At 34.3% G+C, this 27,469-nt stretch overlaps 1 protein-coding gene across 1 annotated transcript; it reads right to left on the reverse strand.

The window, feature by feature from the left end:
- Positions 1-17,935: 17,935 nt before the first annotated feature.
- LOC131071522 (protein RESPONSE TO LOW SULFUR 1) lies at positions 17,936-18,869 on the reverse strand. The gene has a single exon (XM_058007424.2). The coding sequence runs from the start codon at positions 18,807-18,809 to the stop codon at positions 18,429-18,431; it is 381 nt and encodes a 126-aa protein (XP_057863407.1). The 5' UTR covers positions 18,810-18,869; the 3' UTR covers positions 17,936-18,428.
- Positions 18,870-27,469: the final 8,600 nt, after the last annotated feature.

A 27,469-nucleotide genomic window follows, 5' to 3' on the forward strand; every position in this document is an offset into this window, starting at 1 on the left:
TCAAGCACATTCTTTATTTATTTCAGAAACTCTGTACATTCTCTTTATTCATTAAAGATATCAAAAATAAAACAGAAGCAATTGAGAAAGAGATCACCGATCTCTCAAATAAGTTGACCATCGAGCCCAATTCTGTTCAGAATTTTTATACCAAGTTACAACAACTCATGGCTCAACAATTGGAACTTAGGAATGAAGAGCACAAAATAAGGATGGACATTATGACTCTTCAAACCTTATTCATTCCACACTTGTCCTCTGTTCAAGAACAGATCAACCGAGCCACTTACCTATCTACTACACAAGAGGGAAGCACATTAGATGGCTTAATTTCTCTATTGGCTGACATTCAAGCACATAATTCTTTAATGGACAGTGTCAAGGATTCACTCTCTATCACCCTCACCGAAGCAAGGACAAAGTATAAATCCATTTTTGACCAGTTGCCTCCACCAAATGGTAACTAAATTTTGATGTTTGTCAAAAAGGGGGAGTGAGTATCATATCAAAGTATACAGGGGAAAGTAGTATACAGGGGGAGTATACCGAGTAGTGAATAGAGCAGTAAGCAAAGAAATAGAGCAGTAAGAAAAGAACCAGAGCAGCACACAGAACATTGATCACCGAGCATGCAAAATCAGAGTTATGTACAGTATATTGATAAGGGGAGTATATCTGAATATACTATTTCATTGACAAATGTATATATTGTCAATTTAGTCAAATTTTGCAAGTATATAGATTTTTGAGTTATAACTTTGAAAGTAGTTTTTGTCAAACATCTCAACTAATGTCAAAAGGGGAGATTGTTACTACTTACTAAGATTGCCATTATTCTTATGTTCAAAGTTATTCTATATACTCTAGTCGGTTATCTCTATCGAAACATTCAGTCGATATGCACAGTACAGTTGGTTAAAGAAGAAAGTATTCACAGAGCCCAGTATACACCGAGCTGTCTACCGAGTATCATTCCATGTCTACCAAGCAGCAATAATGATATACCGAGTTGGTATACACTGAGTGAAATGTTTTACCAAATTCACTGAACCTGGACATATATGGGAAACGTGTTACAAAGATCGAGGAACAAGTAACCGTTATCACATTGGAAATTGCACTTAAAGATTGTGTATGATTTTGAGGTCATCTAACCAATGAAATATTTTATATAGTTATTCATTCAAAAAATCATGTTTGTAAGATCGAAGCAATAATCAGATCACTGACATAAGAGATCTATTTATATAGCATGGATTGAGATTAGAAAACATACATGCAGTGAAAGAGAGAGATATAGTGGTGTATGAAGCAAGACATGTGAAAGCACTAAGTGTTATGACTGTTACAAAGACACAGAGGTCATCGAGAAGGATTTCAGAGAACAGTCAAAGAACAGAGTAAACAAAAGGGTTTACCGAGTTACTTTATGGGTTACCGAGGTATGCTATAAGCAAGGTAATCTTATTTTGAGCACATAGAATCTGCTATAACATTTCAGATGTAAAGTTGCAGATATTTGTAATGATTTATTGTAATATTTTGAAGTTGTAAGAGAAACCTTTAACAGGGTAAAAGACTCTAACTAAGTCTATAAATTGTAAAGCCTCTAACTAGGTACAACATTTAGAATAAGTGTTGTAAAATCCTTTTGCAAGGTAGATCTAACAGATCTTGATACTCCTAACATGGTAAGCTATCAGAAATAACTAAACATGTAGCTCTAACCGAGCAACCTTTATTATTGTAGTAGTGAAGTTGTGGGTGCCATCCCCACCACAGTTTTTCTCTCTAACCAAGAGTTTCTGTGTAACCAAAATATATGTGTTATGGAGTGAATCATGTATGATTGTCACTTATTTGATTTAGCATTATATTATGTTACTGCACTATTCAGTTTATGCTTAACAGTAAAGTTATTGATGAAGAAAAGTTTTGAAGTATTGATTCACCCCTCCCCTCTCAGTACATTAGCTTTCCATATTGGGCCTAACATTCCGCTTGTGTTATTGTGCATGTTGTGTAAGTGCACTTATGATGTTTATACTTTAAAAAAAAAAAAAATTGTTTCACCCTTGTTGTGGGTTTTCCTTTGCCCGACAGGGCATTACACGAGCAAACGAATTTGGGGAGGATTTTCTCAAGTTTGAAGGCAAGGACCTTGGCAAGAATCTTGTACGACACATTGAGTAGAGTAATGGGTCTCCAATTCTTGATGAGAGATTTATCCCCATCTTTAGGGATGAGATTAATGATACCCTGATTGATGTCATCACCCAGAGTCCCATTAACAATAGCTTCATTATAGAATTCATGAAGATATTTACTGATCCAACCAATCTTGGCTTTATAAAACTCAATGGGGAGACCATCCAGCCCAGGGGCTTTACCATTTCTAAGAGAGTTGGTAGCTCTCTCAATCTCACCAATGGAGATCCTCTGCTTTAGGAGGAGAGAATCTTCATAAAACATCATAGAGGGGATGATGGCTTTGCATTTCTGCCTCAAACTCTTGGCATCAATAGAGTCTTCAGAGGTGAAAAGATTCTGATAAAACAAGGGAAAAGCCTCAGTGATGTCATGGATATCCACAAGTTTTTTATTGTCAACAATCATTCTATCAACTCTCTCCCTAATGTTCTTATGTTTCTGGAGATTGAAGAAAATTTTTGATCCCTTATCTCCAAATTTAAGCCAGTGATGTCGAGCTCTTATCATAGCCCCTCTAATCTTAACATGTTGATGTTTCCTAAGAGAATCTCTTGCCTTAGCTAGCTGAGTAACCAACTCTACGTTATAAGGAGATTGTTGCAACTTTTCTTCAAGGTTAAGAAGATTGCAGGTAAGGGCGTTCTCGAGGAACCTGTAGTCCATGGCCTTTTCTGGCCAAAGGTTTGGAGAATTTTCTACCATGCAGAAATGTTGTAGCTCCATCTAGCAGTAGGCAAGAGGAGGTTCTGATCTTTAGAGTTAAAGAATCTGATCACATTGATAGCAGAGAGGACCATCGGATCCTTGAGAAGGCGGGTATTAAGGAGGAACTTCTTACTAGAACAAGAAGAGGCAGGGGAAGAGTTGGTAATCTTAATCTGGGCAACAATAGGATGGTGATTTGAAATAGTAGCAGGCTAGACACAAAGAAAATTGCCTTAGTCATCAGGCAGGAAGGAGAAGAAATTCTTATTAACATAGAAACGGTCAGGTCTGGACTAAATTCTATTGACCCCCTTCTGATGACTACACTAGGAGTACCAAACACCAACATGGTTCCTTTTATTGTCAACAAGAGGATCAAGCAGGTCCTTATGTTGTTTGAATCTATCCCAATGAGGTTTTTTAGAGACTTTCCACTCAAAAGGGTTTCCTCCGCACTTATCCTCATGGTGCTCAATCATGTTGAAATCCCCACCAGTTATCTAGGGGATGCCACTAAGAGAGGCCAGATAATTCGATAGGTCATTTATGTCCTTATAGTCATTGGGTGCATACACAATGCATACCCCAAAGCAGAAGTTATTGATACTGAAGGTAGTCCAGACAACCCTATTATAGGGGGAGAGACCATTGTGGGTGAGGTGTTTTTCCCACTTAATATTGATAAGAATTCCAACGCCACCCCTGCCTTTGGGGTGGTCTGAGCAGATTTTAATCGAGTCTTTTCAAATGAAATCCAAACAAAATTCAAGATTAAATTTGGTGGTTTTAAGCTCTTGCAGCATGAGAAAATCAATACTTTTAATCGAATTAAGACAATCTTTGATGACATGCTTCCTGTCTGGAGCTTCCAGACCTCTAACATTCCAAGAAACACATTTCATCATCATAAAAGAGATTGGGATTTCTTACTGGTAGAAGGACCCTTATTTTTGGATCCCAATGGGTGTCCAACTTTCTTATCCATAGCCTCAAGGACCTCATCACCATCCTCTCCGGAATCAAGTTCCGTATATGCTTCCGTGTGAGGAGGAGGGAGGTCTCTATTCAGGGTGCAGGTCACTTGCGAATAGAGAGAAGAATCCTCCTCTGAGGCAGGTATGATATGAATGGTTGAGTCGTCGTCAATTTCATTAAGCTTGTTAAGAGTAGGGTTCATATCTTGATTAATATTGGTTACATTACGGGGGAAGGGACTAGTGAGATCCCTGAGCATTTTTCCACAGCTATTGGGAGTGCCAATAATGATCGGGGGTCTAACAGATCCTTCTCCAGTAATGGAATCAGTATTAATCAGCTCAGGATTTTCAAAGGCTTGAATAATGGTTTTGACCACAGAACTAGAGCCAAATTTGTTCGTCGAGGATCGAGTGACCATCGCATGGTCAACGATAGCCTCATTCTTCTTATTCTTATTTACCTCAAGTGTTTTGACCACATTAATCTTTTCAAGCACAAGTTGTTGCGCATTCTTCCTCCTTCATTTTTTAGACTTGCGGGTAACCAATTGGAATTCATCATTCTGCTAATTTTTTGAGTTGTTCCAAAGCTTGCTCAATCGGGGAATGAGGTGGAGGGTCAGCATTAAACTTGCCAAAATTAGGGTTGGGATCAACATTCTCAGTAATAGGGTTTTTGTTATTGCGGGAAGGATTGAGATTATTGATGGCATTACTAGGGATAGGTTCCACATGGGAGGCATTTTCTGGTGAGTTCAATGACACAGAAGGCATCAAGGTATTGGTTGGAGTGGTATTTTTCATCTTATAATTGTTGTTTTTTCTAATGATAGGGCAGTTATTCCCCAGGTGCCCTTCCCTTTTGCAAAGAAAACATGCGTTAAAACCCCCAAGAATCTCGACGAGGCATGAATAGACCTCACCCTCAATGTTAAGGTTGAGCACCTTAGGGATGTCAATTCCAGGTTTTAGAGAGATCAAAATTCTAGCATCTAAGTGTGGGATGAGTCTGGAGGACTCATCGATTTAGATGACCTTGCCTATTGGTTCCATGATATGTGGTATAAACTTCCAGAGAAATGGTAAGATATTTTTTAGCAGAACCCACCTAGGGCACGAAAGTGCTAAGACTTCTTCACTTATAGCTTCAGGAGTCCATCCAAGGGCATGGAAGGAATTCTTTCCGACCGCCCAATATTGTTTTTTATGGACCTCTAATTGCATCTCATGGTTATTAAAAAAGATCACAAACAAACCCTTCTGAATTTGACGACAGAAAGAGATTTTAAAACCTAACCTCAAATTCCAATAATTATGAAACCAACCATCCATAAATTTCCTTGGGGGACAATTTTTAATATCAATAGAAGCCAAAAATATCACAGTATCCTTAAGCATATTCTTCTCTAACAATATTTCATTAACCATGGAGCTATTAGGAGATATGAGGATAGCCTCAGGGTCTGAATTAGGATCCTTCCCTTCATGATGACCTCCATTGTTGCCGCAGGAAGCCACAAATTTGGCATGTCTGCAATCGAGTCTGATGCCCTAGACATAATATCTCTATACGACAGTTTACTAGCAATGCTCGAGCCGAGGTGTGCGTTATCATTTTTAGGCGAAGAGTGGTTAGGTCTAGGCAGTGCAATAAATGCACCATCTGATCTAGGCTCCATTAAGAGCCGAGGGGAGTACACACACTTGCAATAAATGAAAGAACATGGATATTGAAATCAACAAAATGAAGACACAGCGAGGGCTCAAAATTCAAACCACATGGAGGAGGGAGACCTCCTCCACAACACCACTTGTAGTCCTTCACTACATTGGGAGGTGACTCACAAACGCCAACCGTCCACGCAGGATCATCGGGCTCAATACTCCGATCACTAGGGAAGCGCAGGCATGTTCACCCTTGATTGCATATTTGATTAAAATAGATCCTCCCTGCTTCTATCTCATATCTTCAAGTACACATCTTAGCCAAACTACTTTGCAAGTAGCAATACACAATTCTTTGTACTTGGCTTGAGTAAATGACTATATCTCATTATTTTGATATTTATATAATGCTAAATTAAACTAGAATTAAGGTCATAACTAATTAGAATATATTTAGTTATTAACTTAGATTAGATTTTTTTTTAAATTATGATTAAAATTAGAATATATAGATTATTATAAATTTATAATTATATAATTTTCAAATTAGAACATATTAATTATTATTCTCATATTTAAAATAATTGTACAATAACTATAAATGTTTTTTATATTAAAAAGAAGCAAAATTTGGGTGTTGACCCTCTTCACTAATAGCCCACCGGCAGCCTTAACAATAGTAGCACTTAAACAATAAACTAACAGAAACATACTTAAAGCAATCAAATAACATAACCAGTCTTAGCAATAGATATAAAATAAAACTGAGTCCTAGAACTAGTAGGGGACAACAAAAAAACCATCAAGAACTAGCCAAGACAAACTACTTGAGCACATTCCTCTAGTATTATGTAAGGAACTTGAAAATCTCCTTGTAATTTCCTCCAGTGTTAGCATCCTTGAAAATAACTTTTTTTCTGCATGAGGCTCATTAAGGTAGTGGAGTCATGCATGACCCGCAAGCTGAATTTAGAGACATTCAACTTATTCTACTCAATCTCCATCACCTTATTTTCCAAGGCATCCAATTCCTCCATTTTTGTCTTCCACATAGCACAATTACTTGCATTTCCACCCTTGTTGTCCACCTCATCTTGCATTGCATCCTAAGTGAGGTCCTTTGGTTTATTCTTGTCATTCTATTCATTACTATCACTGATAGATTTAGCTGAGTTTTCAACTTTCCATGTGTCATCTTTAGCATCTTCATTATTGGTTGCTTCTTCACTTTCAATAGAGTCCTCCTCAGATTCCTCCTCATACCCTCACAAATTTGTGCTTAGTATCTTTACCCATTGAGCGCCCAACCAACCTATCAGAGCACCTACGATTGGCACTTACACTCTTGCTCAAGTCCTCCCCAACCTCCATTTCAACCTTACTATCAACCTCAATCTTCTTCTTTTTGGCTACAGGAGAGGGTCCCTAAGTCTTCCTTGTCTTCTCTACCCTAGAGGAGGTAGCTTGTTGTTTAAATTCTAGAGAGACAAGGTTAGGAGTTACAAGTGAGCTAGGATGGGAGGGGTTTTTGGAAAAGGCAGGTAATTGTAAATGTTTCTTTTTTTTACCATGTTAGGGAACACACAAATAGTAGCCACAAGGGGTGAGTCAAATCTCCGAGCTTCATGGGAAACTGTTAGGGTCAATTATTTAGGAGGACAAAGACCAAGGTAGAATTGATAAAGGCAAAAAATTAGGCCCTCATGAAGTGGTATAGGTTTTCGACCTTGATTTCTAGCCATAAAAGTAGGTCATGGTTACAAAAGTGATTCAATAGAGGAAAATCATAAAATTAATACACCTTAAACCTACCAAGTCAAGGGTAAAAAACTTTATTATCATTAAACACACCTTGTCCCAAGGCTCTAGTAGTTTGTTGCATGCAAAATTCCCATGCAGTTTCATAGGTTCCTCCTTTTCCCTAGAGAATTGAGTTAGGCTCTTATTGTCTGACACACAACTTTGCTTCTTCAATTTCTTGCCCCTAGTCGAGAGGCTCGCAATAGTAACAATGACTTCTTCATTTACCTCAAATGAAATGCCACTCGCAATGCCCTTCCTCTCATCCTAGGAATTAGCAAATTGAACAAAAATATTTTTACCATAACCATTAATACTCTGTATAAAATCGACAACCCCACCCTCATTACAAACATGCCAAATTAAAGATATCAAATTTCCACAAGCCATAGTAAATTATCACAGAGTTTCTAGATTTGATTATGTTAGAGAGATTTTTTATCATCAACATTTTGAATCACACTCTGTGATCCATCATCAAGATGTAAGAGAGCTCAAGGATATGGGTCATTTTTTTATTCAACATGAACATTGGGCTCAATTCTAACTCTGTCCCCACCCATGGTGAAAAACAACATAGTTTGCAGTGACAAGGCAGATACAAACCCAAGACTTAGCTCTAAAAACACCTAGCAAACCAAAACTAGCTGAAAATAAAGCCTTTAAGGCCTTGGAAATAGTTCCTTTAAAAACCGTGTCATAATAGCATCAATAATTAAACATCCTTCTCCATAAATTCCAAGTGTGCCAATATTTTTTGGCAGTACCAAATGACATATTGGGCCAAGATTTTCTAGCCTGCACACCATCACCGCATGAAATGTTAATTAAATAAAGGTTATTTTTAGAGGCGGTGGTCTTTTCATTAGCAAGTTCATATGAAAAATGATAACATCTAGTTATCATGAAATGATTTCCACATGTAGTTGGGTGGAAAAGTGCTTTAGTGATGCTCTTCTTCATGGAGTTGGTGGCCAAAATTTGAGGATGTATGCTAGCAAGGACATCTGGACCATTTTTTTTCCTTATGTTACATTAAGCTCATAGAAGCTTTGTATGTATTCAAATATTCCTAAAGTAAATGGAAATTTGAAAAGGAAAATATAAATACTTTCATATGTTTATGAATATGATATTGTATATGATTTATGATGTAATGGAAACAGTTGAAATGAGAATTATTTCAAATATGCATCTTGTTTATGAAATGGAAAAAGGAAAATTTTTACTAGCATTTAATTTCATTCACTTGTGAGTTAAAACTTAGTAAATTGTATGGGTAGAGAAATGGGCATGTTACAGAGTTGCCATTGGAGGAGATAGAGTGTGTTTTGAGCCGGATAAGCCGGACGACTTTAGGAATGATTTGGTGGTTTGGAATTATTGCATTGAAGGTGGTGTGGTGGATTATCTGGAGAACTTGCGAGGGCATGATGAAAAATTCTCAATTCAGTTTGCTACGTCCTGGAACAATCGGAGGGTGGTTATTAGGGAATCTCTTTTGAATTCTTGGAAGAAGTTATTGCCCAGACTACTAGCATTTCTTTGGAAGGAAGAAGATGGAAGAAGGTGATCCATGTTACTAACATCGACAGCCTTGACAAATTCTTCAAGGGGAAGGAGGCCTTGGTCAAGCCTATAAGGTGGTTTTGATGGAGAAGAACTTCAATACCCATGGAATCTGGTATGTTTAATGATTATGAAATACTTTACCCTTAACGATTGTCATAAAGTTTATTATTACTATCATATGCCCTTGTTGAATCATTTTAGGAACCATGATCTTCTTTGCCTTCCTTTTTATCTACTTCATTCATTGGAAAGCTCCATTAAGGGGGCCCTTGACCCTAAAAATAAGGGCAAGCAACCCATCCCTCTCCACCAGTGTTTGATATATAGGCTCTATCTCTACCACTCAACTTTGTATCCCACTCATAACATTAAGTTATTTCAACCCCCCCTGCATACTTCCCACCCCTTGGGAGCTTTTGCGGGCAGAATTGCCCCTTCTAGATTTTTCCAACTCCCTGGTGAGGCCTTTGCTTCCTCTCCTCTCCCCTCTTTCTCTATTACCATCACAAAGTTGGGCTCCCTTACCCTTCCATCTCTCTCTACTAATAAAAAGCATAAAGCTATTGGCTCTAAGGGTAAGAGAAAATTTGTTGGAAAAAAGGAAAAAAATCATAATTGACAATTTTACTTTTGAGGACACAGATGATGAGGACCCTAATGTAGATATTGAGGGAAGGAGGTCACAAAGAACTGCCTCATAGGGCACTAGTGAGAAAAAAGAAAAGAAACAGAGTGCTATTGATACCGACGAGGATACTGAAGGGGGGGAAGGTGGTGGAAACAAACCTGAGGGCGAGGAGATTGATTCAGGGGTTTTAGATGCTTGTAATTTGGGTGGTCTTGGCCCCCTTTTGGGCCCCCAAGATTCAGATAAAAGTAATATGCACCCTGCTAACAATTTGGAAGATGTGGCCCTAGAAAAAAATTTGCGGAAGGTTGACCTAGTCATGGTGATGGCGTCTAATTTGGGTATCGAAGATTGGCTAAGGGTAAGGAAGGGGTGTTGTTGATGAAATTGACAAGGTAAAGAAATGTGGTAAGAAACAGGGGGAGAGGGAAATGGAAAAAAAGGAGTGGTCATCCTACGAAAGAGGACAAATAGAATATGAAGGCAAAAGAGTATGTGATGTCCACTGAACAACTCAGGGATGATGAGATTAAAGCCCTTAAATGTGAGGTTTGAGAGCTAAGGATCCATTTGAATTGTCATGAGATAAATGAGGAACTACAGGCCTTGAGGGAAGATATTAAGGAGATGAAGCGCAAATGGGACTCTAGGGACAAACGACTTGTCATCATCAACTAGTTTTGCATTAGATTTATGCATAGCTCATTCGTGACTCTTTTCCTATTGTAGGATAAGGTTGTTGAAGAGGATGTTGATATACAAGCTTGCAAGGAACTCTAAAATTTCCTTACAGAGGATTGGGATGATGTCTTGGGTCTAGCTGGGCTTCATAAGTGAGCTCCTTAGGTCTTGGTCTGTTTGGTTTTTGTTTGGTTTTCTTGCATCTCTAGACTTACAAGTCATTCTCCTGTTGCTCTTTTTGTGAGAATTTCATTTTCAGTTTGATATTTTTTTGTTAATGTGTTTTTTATGGCTTTTAGCTATGTTAAGGGTCAACTCCCTAGTTAAATACTTCTTTATAATAAAAAAATAGATTGCATTAGACTTGTTAGCCATGTGAAGAGAAGCATTTTGTAGTTAATATTTATAATCATGAATCTCTGTGTTTGAATTCAATATTAAATTGGATCCTACTGTTTGGAATTGAAACTATCTATATTTGAGATAAGATACATTTCATGTTAATGTATGCATGGTGTTATATTAATAAGTATTTTTTTTATCATCTTAGGTGGTATTTAGCATGTTTAAGTAGTCTTTCTAGTGATATGTATAGGCTCAATTTTCTTATGAATTTTGTATGAAATTGAAGCTACATTTTGTTTATCATTTAGTAGCTATGCATAGGTAGAATTAATGATACGATGTTATCTACCTAATATTACGCTTGAAGTTGATTTTCTCTTTTATACTTGTCTTATTTAATGTACTATCGAGCAATACTTGTGAAATATATGGATGCTTTAAACATTTTTATGATTGTGGAGTAGAACCATTAATTTATGTTGAACATTGGACTCTAAAAATTTAATACATGTTATAGATGGTTGTGTTGTACCCAAGGCAAATGGGTATGCTAGTGAATAATAACATTTTTGGTTAAAATCAATTATCTAATTTAAGTGAAATTATGGATGTTGTTAAACCTTGAGTGCATGCAAAAATTTGGTTTAAACCATTTCTAAACAAGACTTGGATTGAGATAGTTATGCCTTATCTCAAGTATAGTGTGTTAGAGGCTTGTTCAACCTTATATTGGTTTGCATGGCCTCATCTCTATCTTCCAAGGTTTTCTACAAATCACCCACTTCTCCATGTTTGTTTGTGAGTAGTCAACAATTTGAATGCTTGAGGCTTGTGTCTCACCATTGACCTACCACTTGAGGAGGTGATCCTAGTGAGTGGGTGTCATTGTCTTCTTGGATGTCAATTGTGTCACCTTGAATTGTGTAATAAATTGAGTGTTGCTCTCATTATATTTCTTATGTTTGCAAGAGATTTTGATTGTGCACTAGTATATGATCTTCGTTTTAGAGGAAACTCTACCCTCTTGTATGAGTGTCATGGCGACTTTGTCACATGATATGGTTAAGTCTTCCCCATGTATTGTCATGCTTGGTGCACATTGGTATTGCATATTGTGTGTGCCATTGTGTTTTGTCATAGCATCTCAATATTTTTTTTAGTGATAAGATGACTTTTTATATATATATTGAACAAAAGAAGTTTACAATAGAGAAAGAAAATAAATAAAAAGAAAGATGACATTATTAAAAATATGTGTTTTTATTTTGAAAGAATGACAATACATGAAAGATAACATTATTTAAAAAAATGAGTTTTTCTTTTGAAAGAATAACAAAACATGGCAAGTTCATTGTTGTGGAAAATGAGCATATATCAAGCATGCCATCCACTCATTGTCTAATAGAAACTATTTCACCATTATAATATTTTTAATGCTTTTCTTAATAAGCACCACTTCACCATTATAATATTTTTAATCTCTACAAATTGTCAATATTTCCTAATAACAAATATTTCATTATTATAAGATTCCTAGCCTTCTCTGCATTCTTTTTCAATATGAAGATTTAAAAAAAAAATCTATAATATAATAGACATGTGACATGACTTCAAAAATAATGAAATAAAAAAAAAACTATGCAATGCTTAGGATTTATTCTATGGGAAGTGTATCAATAGCCGTTATAGATAACTTCATGCACACATTACATCGGATTTTAATGATATTTCTTTTTGTTCTTAATCTTCTTATAGCTATTGTTTTGGCTTCTAGGTAATAATGATGTAGGCTATGGGATCTGTTATGCATGCAAGGGTCAAAAAGTACACATTTCAAAGTGTTGCCTGATACTTACTTAAAGACATAGGGGCTTCACTTAGTGAACCTTTTTTATAGCACATGCGTTCATGGCATACTAAAGAATCCCCCTATTTTCAAAAAACATTTCCCTAAACTCCTTTTTTATCACCCCCTCCCAATACACAACCCGAATTAAAAGCCCCCCCTATTTTCACCAAATATTGTATTTTTTCATAGTCATAATAAAAAACCCCCCTATTTTCACCAATAGGCAATATATTGCACCTTTCTTTTGGGATATTAAACCTCCCAATATGAATGCATGTGATATAATATTGCCTAGTCAATGAAGTCCCCATGCTTAAAGATGCTCCAATAACTTTGCATTTAAAATTGTCATTTTTTATGCAGAAATGACATAGCAGTCATGCACTATGGGTACAAATAAAGATGCACAAGGGTACCAATAAAGGTGCACAAATGGGCCAATTATGATCTAAAAATGCTAAAAAATGAGCGACTAGTAATACTTGTGAAATTTATTGATAAACTTTCAATTATGTGTTTTTTTTTAGTTTTTTTTTAAAGTTAATAATTGAAAGTTAGATGTACAAGGAGTGAACGTGATTGAAACATAAACGATAACATGTACTCCTCCCCTACATAAAAAAACAAGATGCAACTTATGCATTATAAAAAATATTCCACAATATAACATACCAATCACTATTGCACACTCAATTACTTTAATAAAACAAGGGAAATGAAGATAGGAGGGAGGAACAAGGAGAGTTTTGGATGGATATAGAGAGAGAGGTAGAGGGATAGATTAATATAGAGAAATAGAGATAAAGAGATAGATAGAGGAAGAGGTAGAGAGATTGTATTACCTAAAAAAATTAGATTTGATATAGGATTCTCATAGTTATCTGATTGGATTGATGATATTCTCATTTGTTATATAAGTAATACATTTTAATAACTTTTTCCATTTGTTATAAAAGCTTTGTAAATTTTGTTGAGTTTGAGGTTTGTAATGTTTTGAGTGATTCGGTAGAATGGATGTTTCATAATTCTTGATTCTTAATTAAAAGAGGTTGATTTATTCATGCATCTTTGGTCTACACTCTTGATATTAATAGATAACAAAAAATAATTATCCTAACAATAAAAAGTTTAAGATATTTGTGTTCTTATTAAAAAAATTCAAAATAATCATTGTTTTAATATAGTTGGAATGACATCATCTCTTCTCTATTTATTTGACTAAAATATAACAAGCTCATTGCTTCAATGATTCAAATGATCACATACATGAATGCAAATCTTGAGCCTTAAAAATCATTAAACCTTGTCAACCTTTTTGTTATATTCTTCATTCATTTTAAAATCCCATGCAAGAATTGTCTAGGGGTCATTAGAAAAATATTAACATGATAGTGACATATTATAATCTAGAGAATCCCAATTGCATTAGCCTAGGCCTATTTGTATGCTATATTGTAGTATTTAATTGTTGTTCCAAAGCTATTGTATCAATCTACTTGAGGAATTGACTAAGGTAGACATGAACTTTGCTTACCATGTTTTGAAGTAGTGATCTTAACCTTAAGTACAATTAGCTTTTATAAATATTTCTACAATCATCTATTTTTTACATCAATTCTTGTAAATAAAATGATTATTTTTTAATGACACAAATTTTAACTAGAACATATATTTAATTTTAAAATTTTAGATGTTCACCAAATAAATCTTAATTTTTTAATATCTTAACAAATTAATATGACATTATGATGTTTGAAAAGAGTATAATGGATCAAATACTGATTGAATCAACTAATTTAAAAATAGAACAAAAGATAGTTAAAAAATAGAACTGCATTAGTGCAATAATTCTGCTAATTCTGCCTTCCGAGGAACTAATAAAGCCAACCCAAACTTTTATCTCAAAAGCGACTCCTAACAACATTTGGCGAAGGTGCCTTCACGTTTTCGCTAAGTTATACTTTGGCCAGTAACAAATGAATAGTGAGCCCACCCTTGTGAATTGATCATTCATTTTGTCGCCCGAACTTTTATTTCTCAACAACAAATGTCCAAACCCTAACCATAGTTAAGTGGAAGTCTTCAACCAATTGAGAACCCGGAATTTGATTCGATGCGCAGGTCTCCCTATTCATAACTAGCAATTGCACCTTGGTGTGCAATGGGTACACCGAATAAGCATAGAAGGACAATTGGAGTAAATTTTGAATTTTTTGTGTAGTAGCTTCACATCAATTATGCATCAATCTAAACACAATTAAAAAATTCTTTGAATTAGGAATATAATCAAGCTCAATTACCAACAAGAGCATGTTATGTTTGCAACAAGGAGAGAGGATGAATGGGGGAGAGATAGAGGGGTAAAGAGGGATATAGAGAGAATGAGAAGGAGAGATAAAACAAAGAGACGTAGAGGTGGAAGAGATAAGTATAATGAGAGGGAGAGAGGGAGAGATGGAAAGAGATGGATCATGCTAGGAAGTGATATAAAGAGAGGAGTAGAGGGATATGGAGAGATAGAGAGAGGCAAAACATGTAGGTATAGAGGTATAGGAAGAGGGAGAGAGGGAGACATATCTAGAAATAGAGGGGTAGAGAGAGATATAGAGGGAGAGGTAAGGTAGATTGATGTAGGAAGATAGAGAGGGAGAGGGAGAGGGAGAGGGAGTGATAAAGAGACAAAGATATGAGGAAATAAAAGAAGAGAGAGAGAGTGGGGGGGGTAGGGAAGGAGGGAGGGAGGAAGATATGGGAAAAGGAGGTAGGGAGAGATAAGAGGCTTGGAGAGGGAGAGATAAATAAGTAGAGGATGTCCAGAGAGAATATGGACAGTGAGAAAGGGAGAGAGACACATAGGGATAGAGGAGAAGAAGAAAAAGAGGGTGGATAGAGGGAGAGAGATAAATATAGAGAGAGGGTGTGTGAAATGGAGAGGGAGATATACACAGAGATATATAGATAGAGAAAGAGGGACCTCAATGAATAAAGAAGAAGAGAGGGGGTGATATATAGAGGGATATAGAGAGATCGAAACATAAAATATTTGCAACTACAATATTTGCCATACCATTCATAGTTGTACTAATTGGTAAGTTAGATTTTGTAGAAAGAGAGTGCCAATAGATGAAGATACTTGCAAATTGCATAGGATGTGTCATTTTTCATTAAATATGTATGAAGCTACAAAATATAAATGTTGGTTTGACTCTGCTGCAATTGATCTTGTTATCTTCTTTTTCACTTCTCTTATTTGTACTTGTTTCTCACCTTTGGAAGTCTTAAATTACACCATGCTATGTTATTTGTACTTGTTTTTCTTTAGCTTCACATACAACCTTATGAGAATGAAGATACTATTTTGATGATGTAAGCTTTATTACTATGAAGATACCATTAAACGTGTTCTCGAATAGTGATACATTATGAGTTCAAGTACTCTTAAGACCCATACAACCTCATATTGTTCTAATAACTTTTAAGTGTTGATAATCACATTTTAAAAAAATTTAACATTAGTTTTGTTTTTCTATTCAATAATCATATTAAATTCAATTTAATCTAATTTATTCTATTATATCTCTATATTATACAAATTTAACTATTAACTAAGAAACTCTTATTTTTATATTTACAACATATTATTAAATTTATAAATAAATAATTACAAAATAATATTAAATTAATTTATTATTTATTATATAATATTAAATTTATAACTTAAATTTATTTCTATAATCTATTCAAATATCATATTTAATTTAATTTAATTTAATTTAATTTAATCTAATTTATTTATTATATCTCTATATTATATATATTAAATTATTAACTAAAATAACTATTATTATTATATTGATAACAAATTATTAAATTTATAAATAAATAATTACAAAATAATATTAAATTAATTTATTATTTATCATATAATATTAAATTTAATAACTTCAATTTATTTCTACAATTATAAATAATGTTAATTATTTATAAACTATTATATAATATTAGATATAATTATAAAATAATATTAATTGTTAATTTGTAATTTAAATCTAACACTTTAATTTAATCATCCCTAATTATATCAATAAATATTTGTAAATAAACACTAAATAAAAAAGGTCAAATTGATGTTTGGACATTTAAATGAGTGAAAGAGGGAAAACAAAAGTGGTTAGAAAGCATATCTACAACTACCTATAATTGTGGTGGTGAAAGTGAAATCTAACTGAGCTAATAAAAATGGTCAAAGGAATATTTATTAAATATAAAGATGTTTAAATGAGTGAAAGAGAGAAAATAAAAGTAGTTAGAGTGCATATTTACAACCATGGTAAAAATAAAATCTATTTATCTTGATCTCATCTAGTTAATTTTTTTTTATTACCAGTGATGTTGTGGAAAATATTCTAAGTTAAAAAATTAAAAATAAATAAATATAAGGTGGGACACAAAATAAAATGATATATTAAAAAATGTTGTGACGTATAGATCACTTAAGCAAGAGAATGGTTTATGTTTGATCACAAATTACTTTTGGAAATATGCCAATGCAAAATAAAGTGAAGCTTATATAAAAATAAAAAATAAAGTGAAGCCTATTTAAAAAAGAAACATTAATTCATAAATTATCTATTTAATTAAGTCAACTTATATATGAATAATGATTATTAATTTTTTTATATGATATTAAAAATCAATTATTTATATATTATACTTATAATATAATAATTATTAAAATAAATTAAAATTATATTAAAATTAAATTAAAAATTAATTCAACATATATATGAATAAAATAACTATTAATAATATCATTATTTAAAAATATATATTTATTAATAAATTATTTAATATTTATATAAATTAAATATTATCATTACTAAAATTTATATAACTTATATTAAAATCATTTATTTATTTATCATAGATTATAATATAAAAAAATATTAATTAAAATTAAAATTAGACATAATTTATTATTCATATATTATATTTATTATAATATAATAATATTAAAATATATAATAATAAAAGTTAGAACTTAAAGAAAATAGATGGTAACAAAAAAGAACAAACAGATATCAAGAAATAATTATATATTTTAAAATGAGTATTCAAAAACTTGCATGCACGTAGCTTTGGGAAAAGTTAAGTGAGTTTAAAAAGTTTAAAATAAAAAAACTTGTTAATTTGAAGTCCTTTGTATATAGCACATTTCCCTAATGACCTGTGTAAGTACCTTCCGTCAGACATTGGGGGACGTTTATAGTTTTATAATTAAAAAACCCACGGGAAAACGATCCCCGTCCTTTCCGTCATTGGCATGCGAAACAATAAAAACATTGGCGGAGGTTTATAATTTTATAATTAAAAAACCCACAGGAAAACGATCCGACGACTCTAGTCATCCCAATCGTCTTGCATTCCGTTTAGAGTAAGTTCCACCGTTGACGCAATAAATTAGCTTGTCCACGGCATGTAAGACAATACGGGAGGCATTGATTACAGTGAGAGAAAATAAGCGAAACCTTTTTATGAAAAAACAAGTGAAAACAATTCCGAATAAATCCAACGGTTGCAGACGTTTCAATCATCTTGCACGCCAAAAAGCAAGTATCAACCATAGATCTACAAAACTGAGCCGGTGCATTCCATAGTAGGAGACGCCTTCCGCGTAATTAGTAAAGCTGCAATTGTTTATCTACAACCAAATTCAAAGTACTGCTCTTCATTTCAATCCTAATTTCTCTGCCTAACAATTTACTGATAAAATTACACAACTACAAGAGATTTAATGAGATCCATTAACTAATGTCGGGCATATTTCACAGACAAAGGCTCCTCTCCGTTGATCTCATTTTGAACACTCAAAATTACACATTCAATTTCCAAACAGATTCACACGGCAAGAAAATTTGTACAACACAAACAATATCCGCAACCTCATCTCGCATTTTACACCAAAATTTTTAGTTTCCTGATAACAAAATCATTATTAGCAATTGCGTTGAAATTGTGCAAGAAGATCTTGCATTTGTGCCAATTGCTGCTTCAAAGAATTGATGTGATGACTGTAATTCCGCGCCTGAAGAACGGACTCTGCCTCCAGCTCTCCAAGCTGTGAACACAGGCGCTCCTCTGCTTCTTCCGTCTTTAACAATCTCATCCTCTCCTTCTCCAAATCCGCCATTAATTCTGCTTTGTACCGTTGGCTCTCCTCCACCATTCTTTGCAGCTTCATATTCTCAGATCTCAGGGCTTCCATTTCCAGCCGCTGAATCGCTGCACTCGGATCTTCCTTGGCGTTCTTCTTCTTGTGTGCGGGCACAATGGAAGGCTGTGAGAAGAAAGAAAAATCAGCGAGAGCAGGAGCCATTATGGAATTTTTCCCCTTCTCAAGTAAAAAACCTGAGCCTTTGCTTAATGCAGTTCATGAGAGGGGAAAATGGATATAAATATATTTCATTATGAACGAGAAAACGTCTACATACAAGGAATCTAGTTATCTATTATAAAACGTTCCATTGTATGGAAAGTAGAACGTCAAAATTAACTTTAGCGGCAAAATGTTGCAACTAAAGGGGCAACTCCAACCAAATATTTTGAGAACGACTCTACACCATACAATTTAATGTTTAGGAGTTTCCCACGATCAAACTACCAATTGGACACATCAATAGACACGTACATAATATTAAAAAAATTGGATTATATCTATATCTTTATATATATATATATATTCAAATGAGTTTGTTTAGGGGATGCGTACTAGTAATTGTTATAGATAACTTTACGCATTCACAGATTTTAAATGGTACATTGGATTTTGACAATTTTTTTTATTCTCTACATTCAACTTAATTGTTTATAGCTATTCTTTAACGATGCATGTTATGAGATCCATTAATGCATGCAAGGGTCAAAAAGTACACATTCCAAAGTGTCACCCAATACTTTCTTAAAGATGCCCCAATAATCGTGCACTTAAAATTGTCAATGCTTATGCACAAATGCCCTAGTAGTTGTGCAGAAATGTGCCAAATATGTTCCAAAAAAGTTAAAGAGTAGGCAACTATTGATACATGTGAAATTTGTTAATGGGCTTTTAGTTATCTTTGTTTTGTTTATTTAAAGTTAGTAATTGGGGGGTTGGGTGTACAAGGAGTGAACGATTATTGGAACTATAATGGCTACTGATGCTCTTCCCCTAGTGAATGTCAATTTATTCAAATTTAGGAAATACATTATCTTGAATTAATTGCTATATTTTAACAACAATGAAGTATAAAAGTGTTATTCATTGTTTGGTCATTGAATTTTAAGTATCGTGTAGAGAGATGAAACATCTTGTGTACAAAACCTCTCTATATAGTCTATAATGTTTTCTTCATGATTGTCACAATAACATGAAATGACTAAATAAAAGAAGCATCCCCCAAAAATAGTATTTTTAACCTTAAGGTCATAAATTGACAACATAAATCAAAATAGTCTCATTTAGTATTTTTTAAGAATATAAAAGTTGAGGGTAAAATTAGTATATTGAAAAGAACATTGAAGTTGAGAATGGCATTAATATAACATTATTTAAATTAGTGGCAAATATTTTCACAATCAAACAATTGTTAGGTCCCCAAAAACAATTAAAAAAAAAAGAAAAGTACATCATTCTTTTGATGTTGAGCAATAGAGGAGGGTGATGGATTTATTTGATCTTTTGTGTGATCCTCTCACATGAGGAATGTTAGTGTCATCGGAGAAATTTATTTGAGCATGATAATCAAACCCATCATAAAAATCTGATCAAAGTTAGGCTTAATACACATACCAAAATAATCTCTATCAAGCATCATCTCATATTATTACACTTACATTCCACCTACACAAAATCTTTTCACCAAAAGATTAAAAAAAATTCATTCTTGCATTGTCATAATAAAAAGAAAGAAAACTAATAAGACATCTTTCATTGGTAAAATCAAAGACTTCATCACAATGAAGAGGGGGTTTTGACCATCAAATTCATCTCTAAGATAGCCTTTACACCTTTGTTGTAGATTGGGAGGTTGCAAAGGAAGGTGCACCATAATGTTATCAATTAAATAATATAAATATACAAAAAAATGTAGAAATGCTATGTATACCTTATGAAACAATGTGAGAGGTGGTTTTTCCTAGGTGTCCATGAGAATAAAGTGGTTGGAAACAATGGTGTACATGTGTCCACTCTAAAAAGGAGACCTTGTGAATCAAAGATGGTGAAACCTTTGCTAGAATTTATAAAATTTGATAAAGAGAAATAGATATTTTTAGAATTGAATCAAAGTAGATATACCAACTACTATGAAATTAAATATAAAAACTCATTATTTGTTTTTACAAAAATAAAATCACAGAAGGTTTCCTCAAGAAACTAAAAGAATCCATTGATGGCTTATGCTAAGTTTTTCTCAAGAAATTGAAAGTATGTTTAATAACCATTTTGAGCATACACAATCCTTAAAAATGATCATTTTGAGAATACACAATCCTTAAAAATGGAATAATTAACACAAGAAAGGCCATATGCTATCTTCTCATAATTTATCTGAGGTAAATAGGTACGCTAGAGTGAATAATAACATTTTGGATCAAAATGAATCCTTTGATTTATGTGAATCTATGCATGTTTTCAATCTTGATTGGAAATAAATGTTTGGTTTTGTAGTGTCATAAATTACACCCCATGCGATTTCACGCTACATAGGTGCCTTTGCTTTACACAAAATGGAAACCTTCTTCATCTCTTTGTCCTTTTGTCTTCATGGCTTGCCTCGTCACTCGCTATTTTTGGCCTTTTCTCTGACTTTGTTGATTGTATGACTCATGGACTTTAGCGTGTTGTAGAGACATTCACGCCCTGTGCTAGCATCCCACGAATCTATAGTTCATAGGTGGTCATTTGAGCATTACATTTGCATCTGGTGAAGTTCATAACGCCACTCTCAGTGACCAACGACATCGGTTTTGCTTCTTGCATGCATATGTTCCCTCTTTTGCTTCATTTTCACCTCTCTAGCAACTCATTCTTCACATTCTCTAGCTGCAAGATCATTCTCGTTGCTCTCTCTCATGCTATTGAAGCTTTCTAGTGATACTTTCTAGCATTCTTGTTTCTTCTTGGTGCTTGAGGAAGATTTGGTGCTTCATCTTCTTCACTCGGGGAGCTCTTAGATTTGGGTGTGGAAGGGGAGTTCTTCTTTCTTCTCTTGTATTGTCTCTATTAGCATATCTTACATTACTCTTGGCTTTATATTTCTATTATCAATTTTTCTATCAATCTATCTTGGTTGTCCATGGAGGTGGAAATACCAAAGCGGGGATCTGACTGTGGCAGACATCTAAACACAACCCCAACATTTTTACTTCTTGCTTATATATAGATTTGGTTGGCAAGGATCACATTGATGGAAGCTTCAATAGTGGACTAATTGTTAGACTTTCTTTCCTTTTCTCTATTTATTTTATCCTTTTACATCTCCATAGTCATTTTTTTCTTTTTGTTGCGCTTTTACTCTATCCATGCGAGATTGTCTAAGATCTGTGTGTGCGTCCTCTGATAGAGAGTTTGCAAAGGGCATCATAAAGCCTCTGTGACACATTCAGTGTTATGTACGGGGTGATTGACAACCTTAAGCTTTGTACTCATCTTGAGTGGAGAGGTAGACTAGTGAGTCCCTAAGAGGTTGTTATCTTCGTGTCAATGTGTTTCACTTTTTCCCCTCTAAATTTTGGTGAACTCGATGTGAACCAATTTTAAAATATTTAAGCATTTATGTTGGATTATTTATCTACACCTTCAGGGATTGTCAAAGTGTTGTAAGGCTTGTATATAATCTTTACAACCCAGAATACCTCTAGAGTTGTCATGAGTGTTAGATACTTGATCAGTCCCAAAGACACTGAGAGGGGGGGTGAATCAGTGTCTAACCGGTAAATAGAAGATTTAAATTTGTTTGCAACTTTACAACCCAACTTAATGTACTGGTAAACAAGTAATAAAGCAATAAAGAGAAATAACAGTATAACCATCAATGCACACCATAACACATATATTTTTGGCAAGGAAACCCGGTAGGGGAAAAACCTCGGTGGGATTTGTGACCCACAATATTTACTCACTGACCAATATGAATAAATATTACTTATACAATAGGGGCCTGCACACACAGGAAGGCCAACAGCCTAGAGCTCACTGCTTAATACAAAATAGGAGTCCCACTGACTACAAAATTGGATAATAAAATCCAATGACAATGTACTACTCAAAATAGCATCTGCAATGCTGGATTCAGTACTGGTTTAATCTATGTCAGATACCTCTGCCATAAACCTTTCTTCGCTCTACTCTGCTCTTATTCGCTCATAAAATTATTACATCAAAATGCATATACAAATATTCGCTCTCATATTCATTACCTAATTACATATCCTTACTTCACTTACATACCATTCATACTTACAAAATGACCTATAAGATCTCATACATATATGAGTCTTTACAATACATCATGTCGGCTATACAAATAGTATTACAATACAAAACAATATTGTAGACACCTAAAATTGTCATGTCTAATTAAATAAATACCTTTATTTATTTACTTATTTTAGCCCAATTCTTCTATTAATTGATATTTATTTAATTAATTCATTTATCCTCTTCTAGCCTTATTTCTCATTTAAATAAATACCTTTATTTATTTAAATTATCCCTTTTCCTAAATTAAATAAATATCTTATTTATTTAATTGATCCCACTTCTTCTATTAATTAAATGAATCTTTATTTATTTAATTAATTCATTAACCTTTTCTACCTATGACACATGTCATTCATCTCTTAATTCCTACACTACCTACCCTCTTATTATTTTCTACCTACCCTCTAATCATAGCCGACCATTTATCTTTTACACCTCTCAATCTTATCCCTCCATTTCTTATAGTGTCTTCTATATAAGAAGATGCTTCCTTCATTATCAAACACCCCGCTGACTACCCACCTACTCTAGCATTCGAACTTTCATATGCGATCAAGCCTACTTGCAACCACATTTCCGTTCTTTGTTAAGCTCATGTGCACACATAAAATCTGAGAGCAAATATATCAAGCAAGATCAATGGAGATAGGAAGAATGGAGATCCAAACCCTATTGGACATATGATGGTATAATCTTTGTGATTTCATTTGATTTGCACTGTCTTAGGTAATCTTCATATGTTATGGTGGATCTTTGTTGTTGTTAGGCTAGGGTTTTGTGGTTGAATTCATTTAGTCTTTCAATATTGTTGTTTCCATTTTCACCATAAACATTTTGGCATGCCTGGTGAGACATGGATTTTTGTTAGATTTGTGTTTTTTTGTAGGTTTTTTCTAACCCTATATTGTTGTTTTGTAAAACAAGTTGGAGAATAATCTTTTGCAGCTAGGGTTTTGGACACAAGATCAAGATCTTGGAGAGATTTGATCCGATCTCACAAAAAAATTGGAATTTTTGCATCAAATTGTTTTTGCAAGTTTGGGACAGTATCAAGAGCTCTCAATCCAAAATTCAGAATTTTTGGAGCACATTTTCATTTTCTATGAATTTTTTATGATTTTTCATAAAAAAATTAATTTTGAGAGCAAATGAGCGAATTTTTTGGATTTTCTTACATTTTTTCAAATCTCTCATAATTATACACAGGATCTGTTCTTTGTGATTTCCTAAAATATTTCCTAAAAAATATATACATTGAAGCCTTCCTACACAAACATCGAATAAAATGAGTCTTGATAGATGGAGGAGCAGGTCTTAACATATGTACTTTGACCATAATAATACAATTGGGATATTCAGATAAATCTATGAATGCTACAAACAAAATTACCATCAAGGCATATGATGATGTAGAGCGTTCATCCAAAGGAACAATCACCTTACCTCTCAGAGTTGGACCAGTTACAAAGGATGTGGTTTGTCAAGTCCTAGACCTGGATCTCACATACAACATATTGTTAGGATGTCTATGGATTCATGAGATGAGAGCAGTCCCATCTACATATCATCGATGTATCAAGTTCCCACACAATGAAGTTGAAGTGACCGTTAAAGCGGATCCAGATCCGTTCATATATTGCAATAACCTACAACATAGATCAGAAGTAACAATACCAGTCAATCGAGAAGCTATTCCTTCATCAGCATATGTGGATCCAGAATCCTTGAAAGCTTCTACATCAAAACAAACATATCTCAAAGAAAATTTCAAGATTAAAGACATGGGATGTGGTGAGTATATCTTTCATGTTGATCAACTCCCACTATCTCCTAAGGTATTCAGTCGACAGGAACAGTCTACAAACTATTTGCAATTCCAAAGAATTGGGTATGAACCACCTAGTGTTGTGGCTACTAAGTCTGAATGCAAATCTCCTCTAGTAGTGCAAGCAACTCTTGATATCAATAGTCCTAAGAGTGGTTACAATGAAGAATCTATTGAGCGTATTGCCAACCCTCTTGAGAACTCACATAGCCTTACTTTTTCATCCACTCATTCCATTTCCACTCCACTTCCAGACTTGGATCAACAAGAATTACAAAAGCCCTTACTCATTGGGGATCAAAAATCAAGCTTTGAAAAGAAAAATATAAAAGTAAAAAATAAAGAGAAGTCCTTTAGTCCAAATCAAAATCAAAACCTATTGGACTCTGCAAAAATCAAAGTCACGGATAAAAATCCTATGAAGAAAAAAGAACAAGAGTTGATCTCCCCTAATATAAAAATAATTGGGGGCAAAATTTCTAAAATTTCAAGTCAAAAAGAATACTTTTTGATCCTAAGTCTCCATGCTATCCTACTTTCACTTCTTTTCACAATCATAAGCCTTCATAACTCATCCACTTGTTCCACACATCCTTTCCCTTCTGGCGATACATCATGGACCTTTAATGGAGCTTCTTCGAGGGACTTTGTTAGCAGGGATGCCCAAACTTCTTTAGGTGACACGCATATGGGCAAACATAGTCCACACATTAGTAATTCTATCTCAATTCCTTTATCAAGGAAGACAATCACTTGAGCTACACATCATTCAATTAAGGAATAACGCAACTGCAATCATAAGGTTAAGCATCATACACTTGAGGTGGGTGCCTTAGTTCTCAAGGAAAATCCTAAAAATCAACAAGACAGATAGAAGAAGGACAAGTTCGAACCAAATTGGCTTGATCCTTACATCATCACAACAGCCTATGGATCCGATGCATATCAGCTCTCAACCACAGAGGGTGAACCTTTGGAGGATCCTATCCATAGCATGCACCTTCATAGGTTTTACGCATAGCTCTTCAAAGTATCCTAATTTTAAAAAAAAATCATAAACATAAAAATTCGTTGCTTGGTGAAAACCTGGCAAACAGGCACCTTGTGACACACACACAAAAAAAAAAAACATTTCGTCCAACGGTGAAAATCACTTTGGTGGTGCCCTGGGCAAGTACCATGGTGAAAACCGGGTCACCGACACCATGTGTAGGGACATTTCTCCTCCCTCCTTCAGGATTCCATCTCATCCTTTCACTTTGCACACACTCATGACCTATTATTCATAACAAACTTACCCATTCCCATCATGGCTTGTTATTGATCTACCTAAGATTGGTTAGCCATTCATAATAAACCTCCCTTTTCACCCCTTTCCATTCATAATAAATCAACTCTTATTTGTGGCTAAGACAAATCCTATGTCTCATGACGGGTGTGGAACTGAGAACATCACATGTTCTAAGGAGTATAGTTTCTTCCAATTTTCTTCAATCTATCCGTGTGCAATCCAGAATAAAGCAACACTTGCATCACCAATCCGCAATAAATTTTCGTCTTCTCCGCAATAAAGTATCAGTTTCATGGATTCAGTCAGTTTGAAATGAGACATGACAACAATGGGCTTCAACAAATCAAATATTTCAATAAACTCAGACAACGTTATGGTTCAGTGCTATCTATCCTTTTGTGAAAGTAAACATTGTGACCACAATCAAATTGACTTATACAAGTGACAAGAGACACTAAAATTGAGGACTACAGTGGATGTTGGTGTCGAGTCTTGGTTTTATTTTGATTTTATCTTTTGGTGACATGTCTTTTAGCTTTTCCGGGATGTCTCTGACTAGATATTCTATCTCTGGGATGTCTTTGAATAGAAAGGCGAGGATGGGGTATCGTCACCTATTTTTTCTTTTTTTGCTTTCTGTGGATTGTCTCTTAGTAATGCTATGACTTGTCCAAGGATATGAGGACACTGTGAGTCTAGTGTGAACTGAGGCATTCCTTGTTTGCGACTATCTTATCTCCATGCAAACGGGTACAATGACTTTCTGGGTTGAACATATGTCTCGATTGTCATAACCTATTTTTCCATAATAAAGCTCAATGATGATAAAGCACAAGAAGCTCTTTCACTTTCATATCTTCTATCTTCCATCCCCCTTTCTTGATTGACCTCCATTGTCCTTCTTGAATCTATGTAGCCTCCTATCACACGACTAAGTATAATGACACGCCAAAAATATTTGCATTTCATGTAGTTTGCACCTGCATTATCACATATTAGCATTTCATACATACATATAGATATCACAATTGCATCACATCCTACACACAACACATGTTAGCACATTTTACATCCTTATCATATTCATCTACATTTCATACATTCATATTTGCATTTGCATAAATATATAAAACATAAAAGAACAAAAATATTGCATTTCATCATGTATATATTTGCATCCATATCATAACCATCACATAGAAACGTACATCATAAAACATATAGAAGCATCACATAGATACACATGCATATAGCTACCACAAGGATGAATCTCATTTATATATAATGACAAGTGTCATGATACAATGATGTCAAAAAATTATATGGCTACAATCACCCGAAGGTGTCATCATACAAAATGGTACAAAACTGATGAAGTCCCTCCCTTGGAGCCGGCTA

The sequence above is a fragment of the Cryptomeria japonica genome, chromosome 1, assembly GCF_030272615.1.
Source record: "Cryptomeria japonica chromosome 1, Sugi_1.0, whole genome shotgun sequence".
NCBI lineage: Eukaryota > Viridiplantae > Streptophyta > Pinopsida > Cupressales > Cupressaceae > Cryptomeria > Cryptomeria japonica.